Genomic DNA, 15,059 nt, shown 5'->3' with positions numbered 1-15,059 from the left:
ATAAAAATGGTTAAAAATAAACGAAGAATGAAATGTGGCGTTCATTGTAAAGGTAGTGCAATTTTATATATATATTTTTTTGCTTAATTGTATCACGCTTCCCTATAAATGTAAACTAATTATTGTACAAATAATATAAAATTGATAACACTGAACGAATGCTTTATTTGTTTTCTAACACATAAATCTGAAGAAGAAAAAAAAGCTCGTTATTTCAAAATTCATTTACGAGCAGATGATTCACTTTTACAATGAACCCGAAAAGTTTCGCTTTGAAATAAATATGAAAGAATAAATGTTATTGTGTGCATGAAAAATCAAAGGCAAGTGAATAAATAGGGAAAAAATTTAAATATGAAAATTGATATGATTTCATTATTACACAAATGGAGTGATAAGGACTTTTTTTATTAATAAAACTGTTTTTTTTTTAAGGTGTTGATGTTGTTTTTCCCCCTCTATAATAAAACAACAACAGGTAAATTATATTAGCACTTTGAGATTCAATTTTTATCTCACATACATTTTTATTTTTCTTAAATTCAGAATTTTTTTTGTATTTCTATTAGAAAACAAATATTTATTTATTTTTTAAATCTAAAATCAATACTCCGTTGTAACAGAAGCTATTTAATAGCTTCTGATACAACGGAGCTACCAACCATTACCATTACATTCAAGGGTGTCGTAGATTTAATAATTGAATGCGAATCAACGTGACTCATGAAATAAATAATTTTGTCAAAAAATGTTTTGTAAATGTAAATTTGTCAAAGTGCAAAATCCTGCATTTTGCAAGCTGACGACGTCATTTGTTAACTTTATTGAAATGAGTCAGGTCATCATCAACCTATAACCTATTTATATAACCTATTTATTAACAAATAAATAAGCTTTTTCAAATTTATTAAGCTTATTTAAATGAATCCAACTAGACTAAGGCATATACTATATCATATATGCCTCAAATACCTTAGTAGCAAATGCAAATACGTAATAAAAATTCTATTTATATTCATAAAAAATCAGTGTAAAATTATAATTTCTAATTGTTCGTCTGATGTGGAACAATTTTTAAAAAGGTCGATTTCGGTTGGATTTTTTAAAATTTCGAACAGAAATTTAAATGTCTATGTAGTTTACGCTAAATATTAAATACGAAATAATTGACGATAAAAAGTTTTTTTTCTTCTTCAAAATAATATGATCTATATAAATATGTATTTTTTATTTTTACGAAACTTCAGTTTGAAAACGAATTATAATATAATATATATATAAATTTAACACCAGAATCAATTCTGGCCGTATCGTTTTACAAATACAATGACAAAATATAATACAGTGACATAAGGTATAATAGTATTATGAATAAATTTATTAATTAACAATAGTCTCTAAAGGGTTAATATTTTGATAAGTTAAAATCATTAACAAATGTTATAAAATATTTTAAATTAATAAAATTTTTTGAAAAGCAGTATGAAGTGGAGAAAGTTACTTTTCTGGAAATTTAAATTAATCCTTACAAATTAACTTTAAAAATAATAATAATAATTTAATTCGAAGAAATAATGGATCAACGACACGAATTTAATCAGTTGTTAAATGCATTTAAATTATTTAGGATGTGCTTTTTTCCGAGCATTTTTGGTGCTTTTTTTAAAGTTCACCGATTGTTTAGATTATTTAATACCCACTTGATTAATGCAGATTTTATTTTTAAATTTAAAAACTGACGAATTACTTTAATTAAACATTCCATCCCCTTTTTAATATTTTTTAAAAACAAGTTTGTTAAAGGCTTAGAACCATACGATGTATAATTAAAATTTTAAAAAAAATTACCGCTTAAAAAATTACTGCAGTATAATTTCACTATCGTAATGGAAATCGCTCCACAGAAAGTGCAAAGATAGGCAACTATTATTAGCACTTTTGATATCCTTGGAATCAAAATAATTTCAAGTGCTTAATATTCTTAGTTCTAAAAGTTGTTAATTCTTTCAGCACCGTATTAAGTGTACGAGCGTGAAGTGCACGAGCATCATACGGCATCCACGTGATGAAGTGTACGAACACCGTATTTAAACGATATCCATAAACTGTCCTGTGTGTAGGAGCACCGTATTTAGCCGGCGTCATTGTAAAATCCCATTCTGTTTCAAAATTCCACTGTATAATAAGTATATTTTGAATCAGCTAAATTGTAAGTCTTAACAATTTACTACATTGTGTTATATTTATGAAGTATTTCTAGCTTCTAAAGTAAAATATAATAATAAATCGTAACATGCAATATCCATATTTCGCAGCGTAATGCACCGTTTAGTGGCATCACTTTAGGGAAGCGGACAGCAGTAACGAAAAGGGTTAAAGTAGAAATCGAATAATAACACAACTCACAAATGTAAGACTTATCTTAATAATAAATGTATAGGTTGTAGTAATTGCTATTTTCAGGTGGTTGGAACTTTGATTTCGCAATGCAAGTAAACTTCTCCGGCACTGTAAAATGAAGTTAATCAGTGACATGACATCTGTGTGAATATATGATCCAAAAGTTATGATAAATAAAGATGTCATTGGGTGCAAAATGTTATGAAATAAGTCTTAATACAAGTTACTACTACTCTAGAAAGGTAAAGTAATTTTTTAAGGTATTAAAAAAAAGGAGAGTCATTCTTGGCCTTGGGTATAACGCGCATGGCTGGCAGTAAGAATTCTTACAATAGAAAATTGGGTCACAAACGGAAACTAGGAATTTTCTTTGTCCGTGTATTTTTTTATAAGATGCTGGAAAAAGTGTGCATCACTGATTTAATGTCATGTTTAAATTAATTTAAGTGACTTGTGTAACGGTAGATGGGTTAGAAGTCGCGAAATTCTATGAAAATAAAAAAAATTGTTTCTTCATAATTTTGACAATGGAAAATTATAGTTTCTCGTAAATTGTTTAGATTTATCATAAAAAGAAAAGCCTCAATATCTAAAATTTTTCCTCAAACAAACGGGAAACTTAATTAGCATTTTAACGATTCCAAAACAGCGGTAGTGATGCGATTGAAAATGACTTGCATTTTTTTTTTTTTTACCTACACAATACTTAATTTAACCTTAAGTGTTTGCGAATGATGTTTTTAGTTTAAATTTTTTTCTCTTTTAATTTAAAAACCTTATATTAATATTTTATCTCAATTTCTAAGAAATTAAGCTTCGAAATGTTGCCTGAGCGATAAATATACAATAGCAAGGTGTAAGTTGATCAAATGAGGGGTTTAATGAGTGATGTAAATTTTTGGCACAAGAGCCCCAATTTGGCTATACCGCGCCTAAAACTAGGTTAAAAGTCTATATAACTTGGTTAAAATTTATATAACTTTGTTAAATTCTACACACAGGTTGAGTTTGAAGAAAATCGGTTAAAATCAAAACCAAATTAAAAATTAATTAGTAATTTGGCTAGAATCAATACAACTAGGTAAAAACTGGTCAATGTATTAAAATTTGAACTAAATCGAATTATAAAATCCGATGTCTTTGAGGTAAGGTATTAAGTTAGGATAAGGTGTGTCTCCAAGTAAAATTGCTTAAGTCGGAAAGCCACAGTTAAAATACTGTCGTCTTTTTAATTTCAAACACTGGGTCAGAAAATGCTTCACAATAAGATACTCTCAGAAAAAACTGCATTGTGGGGATGCATCGTTTAAAATTAAATATTTGTGTTAAACGGGTATGTGTATGACAAAAGGTTCAAAAAAGGACAGGCTGAGTCAAACAATATGTTTTGAAACAGATAAGAAAATTAGGTGTGAGCCACAAATTTATCAGTATAAAATCCAGAGGTTTCAAAGATGTTGTTAGGTAATGAATTTTAGGTTCATGATTAAACATCAGTTGGACAATCAGATGCAGACACCCCTCCGGCGGAAAAAAAAGACATATTTGCAGGAGGATAGGTAGAGGCGTATCTAGGAAAACAATAGATAGAGCCACTAGGATAGAGCAAAACCCATACTGACGCCCCTCATAAAATATTTAATTTTTTTTTTATAAAATATGAAATAAAAAGCATTATTTGAAGTAAGTAACCTTTTGGAAATATTGCACAAGATTGCCTTTTATTTTAGGAAAAAATAAATAAATAACAATAAGCTGTTACAATAAAATTATTTAATTTTAATTGCAATACATCTAGGTGTATTCAAAATCAATATTAGTTTATCATATCACTGCATCAAAACTAAAACGACACATCTGCAGGCAAAATACATTTGCAGATGTGTCGTTTTAGTTTTGAACCAGCGATATGTATATAAGACTTATGCATTTATTTAAGATGTGAATAAAAATGCCGATAGTTTAAGTACGACACATTTAAATTATTTATTAATTCCTTTTTTTGAAGGTATTTACTTGCAATAGCTATTTATCGTCCTTTCTTTATGTTATTCACCACTATTATTATGATTTGATTTTTACAATTATTCCGAGTTAAAGGCTTATTTGCTTAAGACAGTATAGTAATCTTGTAACATTTCGTAACTTTTTCGAAAAAAAATATTAAAAACGGTATGTATTGAAACGGTATCATTATCCAATTACTAAACATTACGTAAGTTATATTTATGTATAATAAGCTTAATATAACACAGTTATTAATTTGCCATAAAAACTACAAAACAGAGATAACACAGGAATTTACTTTCGACAACATTGCTAAACAATCTGTTTGGCCAAAAATATTTAAATAATGAGATGGAAAATAAAAAGATTAACGTGCAACGGTAACCGAGCAAAAATTATAATTAAACATTTGGAATCTTTCAATTGAATAATTTTAAATTTTTATGTAACAAACCGTTTGTCGTTAAAAAATAAAAATAATAACCCATCTGTAAAAATTGATTACATTGCAACAAACAAGTGATAAATAATATCAAACATATAACTTTTGTGTTTCAAGCAAATCCTGAAAAAAAGCAAAATAACTCGGGTTTTTCCATAAAAAAATACCGACAAATTATTTATCAATTAATTTACTACATATTTATAAATTATTTAGAGGCTCCCCTCACTCACCTATGTAATTGCTTCATTCATCATTGTTTTTTTTTCCTACTTACAATACCATTTACTACTAAAACAAAAAATATTTTGTTTTCAAAAGAAAAAAATCCTTGTAGAGCATTGTATTAACACTTTAAAACATTTTATTAACATGTAAATCATGACGATTACCTGAATTTGAAATAAATTACTTGAACTTAGAAAAAATAAAATAATTATCCTAAATTATACCGTGATTCAATAAGAAGGAATAAAAAAAAGAGTAATTTTACTTGTTGAGGAAAATTTAAACAATTACGTTTTTTTCTCTTCTAAGATTTCATTATGAATATTAAAATTTATATCTGGCAACACGTAATTTCTCTCTCTGAATCATTTAACTACTTTAGATTGACTTATACGCCAGGGCGTTCTTTTAAAATTACGGAACGAAGATATCGCAAAGGAAAAATAAATTTTCTGCAACAATGGATCAATTGTAAATACTTAAAGCAAATATAAAAAATTACGAAAATGTATTAAAATTTGTAATGACTTTCAAACAAATTCGAATTTCGATTAGAAAGTTACGTTATGTTCACTAATAAAAATAGCTCTGTCAAATTTTAAACCCGTAGTTACCTTTCAGTGGGCGACAGATTGACCTAAAAAAGTTTTTTTTCCAAGTTAATTTTTTTGTTCGGTCGTACTCCCTATACTTTTTTCAGCAGACTTATCCGTAATTGCTATTGAGAAAAATAACACACATAATAGTTAGGATCTTAAGATAAATATCTTTTTTTAATGTAAAAATATACTGCGCTTTCTTTAAAAAAGGATTGAACTTAGATAAAGGAACCTTATCTTATTAATAAATAATATCATGCTTATGTTTTCCACAAACACATGCTAGAATTCAGAAATTGAAATTTAGCATTATTATGCTAAATTTTAATTTAAAGGTATTATTATAAATTTTATGCAAAAAAAAAAAAAAATCTTTTTAAGTCATAAACCCCTTTCATGCCAACAAATAAATTAAACTTATGAATTTGACAAATATTGCTCTCCCTCCATTTCATTGATTAAAACTTTTGCATTATTTTTTATTTTTAAATACAACTTTAACTAAATCCCCAAAAAGCTTTTCACAAGGTTTAAATCCGGGCTTACGGCACGATATTTCAGTATCTTAATTCTGTTCTCTGATAATCATTTAGATGAGGTAAGATTTATGAATTGATGCATTATCTTTCAATAAAATTAGATTTTGGTCCAGAAGTTAATTTTTTTTAATGAGATAAAAATATTATATACTTTTAGGTAATAGCTGTTAAAATTAATTTCAATGAAGATGGAGTTCTGAAGGTTGGTGAAAATGTGTTAAATGAAACTCTGTATCCAGATGTATTCACCATCTATCCTAAAAAAACAAACAAACCCTACCGGAAGTCTTGGGCTCCTCCGTGACGTCATAGCATAATGTGACTATTTCTTTTTTTGATGCCCTGTTTACTATCGGGATACTCGGTAACTCGTTGCTTTGAATGCAATTTTCTGTTTGTTTTTTTTTTAATTTTTTTTTTTTTGTAAAAATGAGTTCTTTATATTTTGAAATGTTAGATGAAGATGGGAAGGAAAAGTCTGTAGAAAAATTATAATATAATTTTATGCGAGTAATACGAGTATTAATAATATAATGGTATGCAATTGCCGGATCCTTTAGATGTTGATTTACGAAATTTGGTTTTCTCCAGCAAAAATTTGCCAGATATAAGTGTTTTTGACATTATTCTTATTTAGTAGTAAAGCGCAAAGTGCATTCACAAGTTGCTTTTAAAAGTTTTGAAACTCTACCATGTTACAATTATGTTTCATGCAGAAAAGTTCAGTTAGAAATTAAATTGGTGTTGGTGTCGTAACAGCATATGTTGAAGCGGGTCAAAAAGCAAATAAAATCCACATGCCTTGGATAATCTCTACTCATACTGGAGAAATAATTTCTGGCCATTGCACTTGTATGGCTGGGTAAGAGAAAACATTCGTTATGTTTGTAACATTGCTAATCTTACTATCTAAAACTCTATTTCCATTATGTGTCACTATTGTGTTTTTATACCTTTTAACGTTGCTATATTTTATTAATTATGATATTCAGATTGATTTCACTTATATTTTTTAGAAATGACTCCTACAGAAATGCTAAGTAAAAGTATTTTACTTAGCATTAAAATATTTTTCAGAAGATAATTTAGGGAGATGTCCATATTGCTATTTGTGGCAGAATAATCTCCAAATCTTAGCAACTTCCAGGCAGCGGCCTGCGAACTTTAAAAAAAAAACTAACAGAAAGGAACCCACTTGAAAGGTATTACTCGTAGCCCCTCCTGGGCAAAACACTGCATGTATTTGCGTTTAATAAAATTTGAAATTTTACAATCTATTTGGCACTTTGGGGATTGTAGTTGGCACAACAAATCATGATAGGGAAATATTCCCGAGAAATTCTGAGGTTGCATATTTTTTCTTTTTAAATTGAGACTCATTTTATACAGACTATGGATATCAATGTTGCTTATTTTTTAAATAAAATCTATAATAATTTTAATCACCTAATTTTGTTTTAACCATTTACTAATTGTTTAACCTCCAAAAAATCTAAATTTTGCTTTTTCAGTGTTATATGTCACAAATTAGTGAGATGTTCTGTTAAATTTTTTAACTCAATACTCTTCTCCCATATGTGCAAATAGAAATATATCTCGTACATAATCAATGTACATTTGCGTAACTACGAAACAGTCATTGAAAAATATATTTCTATCCAAATCTACAGCTACAGATTGCTAAATTTATCACTCTCTCAAACATCGCTAGTGTTGTCAAACCAACCGTGTGTGTACAAAATCCACCATGTATATTCAAGTGTTTTCTCAAAATACAGGCAGCAAATTTTTAGTGTTTTAATTCAGGAATTAATGCACAAGATTTTACGAAACTTTATAGATATTTCAATTTGGATTGTTCTGGTTCTAATTAGAATTTAGGGTATAACTACCAACTGGTGAATTTGTGAGCCGATGTTTTTTTTAAAAATAATATTAAGGGGGATAAAATTGAACTTCAACTCCTGTGATTTACTCTAATGCAACCTGCCAAATTATATTTGTGCTGCTGGTTTGCAGCATATCTGTGCATATCAAAATATTCCTCTGATTACCTAACTTAAATTAATCATCTTAATAGTCAATTCCAATCTTATTAAATATTAATTGTTTAAAAAATGGCCAGCAAAGCTAATAATATTTTACGACTTTTTTTTTCAGATTGGGAGAAACTTGCTCACATGTGGGATTAACTCTCTTTTTCATTGAAAAGTGTCTAAAAAAGGGTCAGGAAAAGCCTTCATGCACGTCTGAGCCTTGCAAGTGAAAGAAAACTTCTAAAAATGTAAGAAAGAAACTAACTTTTGTTTTTAGACGGAAATATGGTTCAGAATTTTTTATGTTTGCTCCACTTACATTGTATAGAAATGGTTGTAGGGTTCTTAACAAAAATACTTGAATATTTTTTGCATATATATAATTTACATAAAACATTTTTATGTCAACTGCATTAATACTGGGTTACCTAATGCATAGCAGATTCTAAGTACCTTCTGGGGAACAGGTGATAATATTAATCACTTTTTCTCTTTCTTACTATTGATAACTTATTCGCATACACAAACTTATCACTTATAATATTAATCACTTATTTGCAAACAATCAGTCATAATATTGATCATTTTTTTGCATACACAAAGTTAAAGTGAATCACTCCCAATTTTTCATAAGAGAACCAACTAAAAATCATCAGATGTTGTGCCTGTAGCAAGCGATGTTGCTTTCAAAAGATTTCTGGAAGATCTGAAGGTAAGATAAGATGTGTAATAATTATGGAATCGAAAACAGTTTCGTATTCACAAACTTTTGAAATCAGACAGTAGTAGCTAGGGGTACTCAGTGAATACAATGGAGGGGGCGTGGCACCTGTCAATCATCTCTGTGGGGGGGTCGTGAAATAAACGTGTTATAGTAGAGGGGTTTAAAAAAAGAAAGTGAGCGTCATCAACTGCTTATTTCTTTTTTTTAGCAGAAAAGGGATTAGTTTTGGTTTACGAATAAATTATTTCTTTTCTGCGGTGGCAACAGGAGATGGATGAAATATATGTGTTATAGTAGAGGGGTGTGAGAAAGTGAGCGTCATCAACTGCTTATTTCTTTTTTTTAGCAGAAAAGGGATTAGTTTTGGTTTACGAATAAATTATTTCTTTTCTGCGGTGGCAACAGGAGATGGATGGAATATATGTGTTATAGTAGAGGGGTGTGAGAAATTGAGCGTCATCAACTGCTTATTTCTTTTTTTTAGCAGAAAAGGAAACAGTATCGGTTTTCGAATAAATTATTTCTTTTCTGCGGTGGCAACATAGCGAATGAATGACTCCCTGCGAGCTATAAGCAACTCACAAGGAGGGGTTTACTGTATCGATAGAAATGTTAGCGGGGGGGTTTGAAACCCGTTGTATAAATCATTCCCTCAGCGGTCAGTTTATGGTCAGTTTGAGATTGTTCTTGTGAGTGCGTGTAGTCTTCATATTATTTCGCATAAATTTCTGTTGAATTTTATAGCTTAATTTTTTTTTTATCGTGATTTTTTTGTTTCGCATTTGTGCGCAGATATGCCACCTAACAAGCGTCGAAATAGCGAAGTAAGTAATGTTATTTTTTATTTTATTTATGTATTGATTTATAGTGAATATGTTTTTACTTACCACGTGTTGCTTTTATTAAAAGTAAATTATATTTTACTGATTTTTGTATATCACGTGTTGCTTTTATTAAATGTAAATTATTATTATGGAATTAATTTTATGTAGGTGTTTTTTTTTTTTTTTTTTTTTTAAATTAATTTTATTTAAAGCTTACTAGCTAATGAATATGCTTTTTTTTTACCACGTGTTACATTTATTAAATTATTATTATGGGATTAAATTTTTATAATTATATGTGTGCACGTGGTGATTTTATTTAAAACTAACTAGCTAATCAATATGACTTTTTTTTTTTTACCACGGTTTTTGCATTTTATTAAAAGTAAATTATTTTTATGGAATTAATTTTCCTTTGGTTTTCTTTCTTTTTTTTTAAATTCATCATTACAGTTGATATAATTTAATTTTAACAATATTGATTACCACGTGCATTGTATGAAACTATTACTCATTTGTATTTTTATAATTTGCTTTATAAGATTATTATTTATTTTATCGCGTGATAAATTTAAATATTTTTTTTTTTTTTTTTTTATATATATATTTACAGAGTGCTTTTTATTTTTAAAAGTTTCATTGTTTTCAAGAGAGTTGAATTATATTGAATTTTTTTCACGTGTTTTATTTTTTTTTTTAATTCATTATTACAGTTGATATAATTTAGTTTAACAATATTAAATACCACGTGCGTTTTGTAAAACTATATATTTATTTGTGTTTAATATTTTAGTATCATTCTTAATTTTGGCAAGTTTTAATTGTTTTGTTTTAAAAGTAATAAAATTTTTATTTTAACTTACCGCATGTCTTAAAATCTTATCGATGAATGAATGTATTTAATATTTACCACGTGTTGTTCTTATTTATTTTATATAACTCTCTTTCTTAAAAGTTTTATATTTGTCACGTGCTGATTTTACCATATTATGCCTGTTTGTTGTTATTTGTTTTACCACGTGGATTTTTTTTTTTTATTAACGTATCGGATCGTATTTTATTTTTTAAAGTCTGTTTCTTTTATCCAACAATATTTTGTTTTACCGTATTGTAACTCATTTATATACCGATTGTATTTCATCTCATTTGTTATGCATTACAATATAGTATATGGGATCGATGAAACGTATATTTGATTTTAATTTGGCGGGGATATAGTGGACTCTCAATTTCCCAACGAACAGCATTTCTTTGATAATTATTTTATTTCATGGTTTTCTAGGCTCACAGTGAAACATCGGATATTTTCGAGCAGAATCCTGTGCCTGATGTACCGGAATTAGATTTTATTTTGGATGACGATGAGGTATGTATTATTTAACAGTTATTCTATATATATATATATATATATATATATGTGTGTGTGCGTGTGTTTATTAGAATAGCTTTTCAATTTTTATCATTAATAGGTGATGAGTGAAACATCTCAAATATTCGATGAAAATCCCCTTTCACCAACACTAATAAAGAGCTTTGATGATCATCCGGTAGTTATAATTTTTTTTTTTTTACTTGGTATTATTTAAATATTTGTTTTTAAATATTTATCAGAACTTCAAACAACAATGATATCCGTGTTTGCTTTTTTTTTTTTTTTTTTTTTTTTTTTTTTAAGGATTCTCCGAGTGTATTCACTCAATTTCCCCTAGATTTCAGCGAGACATCTCAAACGTTTGTGGAGAATACTTTCAATGTAAACCAATGTGGTGGTGGATTAGAGGAACCGGTAGCAGGACCCTCCTCCAGTTTTTGGACACCATTGCCTGTCATTGATGGAAATTTTAATGTGAGTATATATATATATCATTTAAAAATTAGGTAAAGGTGTTTTCAAATCAATTATCTTATAATAATATTTTTTTTTCTCTTTTTCAGCTCATGGATGCAATCGTCCTAACGGAGAATAGTAGAAGAACAAATCGGACTTATGGTGCAGTCGAAATTGATTTTTCAGCCCTCGTGGACGTAGATAGATTGCCTGCACATGCTAGGGGTGCTTTTTTAATTGATGTGGTGGATGTCTTGGCTTCGCTAATTCAGACTGTTTTGACAAAAGCTACTCGTGGGTTGAACCAAGGAGATCTTATAAGATTTATTTTATACCACGATAAGCTTGATCGTCCAATTTCTACATCTCTGAAAACTGTCGGTGAAATGACGGTCGAACATTTTTTAGCATGCGTCACCAAAGTCCTTCAATCGAAAGACGAAATAGCATTAGATGAAGGATTCACAATTAACGTGGTGACAATAAAGAGGGAGTCAGGTTCTGGGAGAAATAGGCGCGTGATCAATCCTGATGTCGACAGACTTGTAAAATCGTCTGTCATTAGGATTAAAGACGACACAGAAGTTTGCTGCGCAATGTCGATTTTGCTTGGAAAAGCGATTTTAGAAAAGGACTTGGAGTATTCCACATTACGCAATCCAAGATGCAATCTGCTAGAGAGGCGGGCATTAGCGTTGCACGCTGAGACGCAAGTCTCCGTAGGCCCGTGCGGGTACGCAGAGATAGCGGTATTTGAGAGACACCTGGATATTCAAGTCGTTGTGATCAGCAGTGAAAAAATGCATCAGGTGATGTTTTATTTCGTTATATTTTTTATTTACCTTGTATTTAATTCCATTTTTTTTTATTCATTAGTAATTTTCTATGTTTTTTCTTTCAGGTTTCTTACAAAGGAAGCAAAAGGAATAAGACGGTTTATCTTTATCTTCATAACTCTCATTATGACGTCATCACTTCACCTAAAGGCTTTTATGCCTCCGACTACTTTTGCGACTCATGTTACAGGCCATTCCAAAGCCTTGTGCTTCATAGATGTGAGTTGGTGTGCCATGTTTGTAGACGATCTAGTTGTACCAAAGATGAGTCAGCGATAAGATGCACTCAATGTGACAGGTTGTGTAACTCTTCTACATGTTATAGTAGTCACATAGACAGAGGAATCTGTGCTGCGGTATGGAAAGTTTATTTTCATTTTTTTTTTCGTATTGTATAAATGTTTTCCTTCTGTAACTAAATAAGATGTCTCATTATTATTATTTATTTTTTTTAGATATATCAGTGCATGGCATGCTCCAAAGTAATAGAGAGAAAGAAATGTCCAAAGAGCGAACACAAATGCGGCGAAAGACGCTGTAAATCGTGCAAGAAATTCTTTCCTCCGGGACACTTGTGTTTCCTGAATAAAGTTGAACCTAAGAAACATAATGATAAACTCATTTTCTTCGATTTCGAGACAACGCAAGCAACTGGAGAGCATATTGTAAATTATGCCATTTTGCAATATGCAGATGGGAACACAAAAAAATTTGAAGGGGAGAACACGCTTACAGACTTCTGCAACTATGTATTTACTCCTATACATAAAGGATACACATTGCTCGCCCACAACATGAAGGGATTTGACGGACAGTTTGTTTTAAAATGGCTATTGGAAAAGGGGTATCAACCCAAAGTAATTCCTCAAGGGTCGAAAATCATCCAAATTCTCGTTACAGCACTAAGTATCCGTTTCATTGATTCTTACAGCTTCTTTCCGATGTCCCTTTCAAAGCTGCCAAAGACATTTGGTAAGAATGAACTAGCAAAAGGCTTCTTCCCGCATCTATTCAACACTCCTGAGAATCAAAATTACGTAGGTACAATACCAGACCAGTCTTTTTATACCCCGGAGATGATGTCCAAAGACACACGCCAAAAATTTTTATCGTGGTACGAGGAGCAGAAGGATGACGTCTTTGATTTCCGGAAAGAAATGGAGAAATATTGCCTGTTAGTATTATTTTGAAGTATTAGTTTATAATGATCCATATATATGCAATGTATTTTATCATTATTTATCTTATTTTTTATTCTTAGATCTGATGTGGATATACTACGTCAATGCTGCTTGGAGTTCCGGAAACAATTTATTGAAATTTGCAGTGTTGATCCTTTTTGGTAAAGTTTATTTTAAATTTTCAATATTTTATATTTATTATTATTATTATCATATATTTAGATATATTAATGATTATTCAATTTTATAATTTCAGCTACGTAACAATTGCTGCTTCGTGTATGGCATGCTTTAGGAGTAAACATATTACACCGAAGACGATCGCCATGGTCCCAGTTCATGGATACGCAAGTGACAACTATAGCCGGGACAGTATACGATGGTTAGATTTCATTTCTGTTTCCGAAGGACGACATATTAGCCACGCATTGAATGGTCGAGGGGAAGTGATTACAGATGGATTGAAGGTAGACGGTTTTTGCGCTGAAACTAATACTATATATCAGTATCACGTAAGTATTTATTTTTGTTTAAACTTTGATCTCATTTATTAAATGTTTTAAGGAAATATTAGAATATAGATTTTAAACAAATATTTTTTTTCTTTATCAACAGGGCTGTTTTTACCACGGATGTGAGAAATGTTTTGATCCCGATGCTGTCAATCCTGTGTCTGGAGAGACGATGAATAAGCTTAGGACTCAAACAAATATAATATCGGATCGACTGAAAAAAAAAGGATATACTTTGCAGGAAATATGGGAGCACGACTTTAATGATTTGAAGGTGAAAAATTCAGAATTAAAAACCTTTTTGGAAGATCACGAAATTGTTGATCGACTTAACCCCCGCGATGCTTTCTTTGGTGGTCGCACCAACGCAGTTAAACTTGTATACGAGGGAAGTGCTAAATATATAGATTTTACAAGTCTATATCCATGGTGCAATAAATATTGCAGGTAAGCCCAAAAGCCTTTTTTTAATATCCTCTTCTTTATTCTTAGTATTTTTTTTTTTGTGCTTATAATTTATCTGTTGCAGATATCCCATTGGTCACCCAGCGATAATCACGGATAATTTTGATGACGTTAACAATTATTTTGGTTTCATAAAGTGTAAAATTCTCCCACCACATGGATTGTATCATCCTGTACTACCTTATCGGAATCAAGGGAAGTTAATGTTCCCGTTGTGTAGATCCTGCTGTGAATCTAGCCAAAAGACTCCATGCACTCACGACGAAAATCAAAGATCATTGATTGGTACTTGGGTATCAGAAGAAGTGAAGAAGGCAGTAGAAAAAGGTTATAAAATCATAAAGGTAACTATTATTATCTGAGAAACCAAATTTTTAGTAATAGGAAAGAAAATGCTCATATACATATATATATATTACTTTTTTTTTTTTTTTTCCT

The 15,059-nt window shown here is 29.9% G+C and overlaps 1 protein-coding gene across 2 annotated transcripts; it reads left to right on the top strand.

Moving 5' to 3' along the window:
- The first annotated feature begins 8,543 nt into the window (after window positions 1-8,543).
- On the top strand, window positions 8,544-14,988 carry LOC139426701 (uncharacterized). Of its 2 annotated transcripts, XM_087152015.1 has the most exons (11): window positions 8,544-9,799; window positions 11,082-11,165; window positions 11,269-11,346; window positions 11,475-11,645; window positions 11,735-12,436; window positions 12,529-12,819; window positions 12,919-13,637; window positions 13,725-13,805; window positions 13,901-14,156; window positions 14,260-14,603; window positions 14,686-14,988. In XM_087152015.1, exons 1-11 carry the CDS (start codon window positions 9,770-9,772, stop codon window positions 14,981-14,983), a joined length of 3,054 nt encoding a protein of 1,017 aa, XP_087008141.1. In that variant the 5' UTR covers window positions 8,544-9,769; the 3' UTR covers window positions 14,984-14,988. The 2 variants fall into 2 exon arrangements, with proteins under 2 accessions (XP_087008141.1, XP_087008142.1); XM_087152016.1 differs by lacking the exon at window positions 11,269-11,346.
- The last annotated feature ends 71 nt before the right edge of the window (window positions 14,989-15,059 follow it).

The sequence above is a fragment of the Parasteatoda tepidariorum genome, chromosome 9 (genome assembly GCF_982258835.1).
Source record: "Parasteatoda tepidariorum strain Cologne lab strain chromosome 9, Ptep-v5.0, whole genome shotgun sequence".
In the NCBI taxonomy this organism is placed as follows: Eukaryota; Metazoa; Arthropoda; class Arachnida; order Araneae; family Theridiidae; genus Parasteatoda; species Parasteatoda tepidariorum.
Note: the sequence above shows the minus strand (reverse complement) of the source record. Positions and strands in the feature narration are given on the sequence as shown.

Coding starts and splice junctions, on each gene's coding strand:
- LOC139426701 (XM_087152015.1), top strand. CDS start 9,770: ATGCCACCTAACAAGCGTCGAAATAGCGAA. Junction 11,166..11,268: donor TTATTTTGGATGACGATGAG/GTATGTATTATT, acceptor TATCATTAATAG/GTGATGAGTGAAACATCTCA. Junction 11,347..11,474: donor AGAGCTTTGATGATCATCCG/GTAGTTATAATT, acceptor TTTTTTTTTAAG/GATTCTCCGAGTGTATTCAC.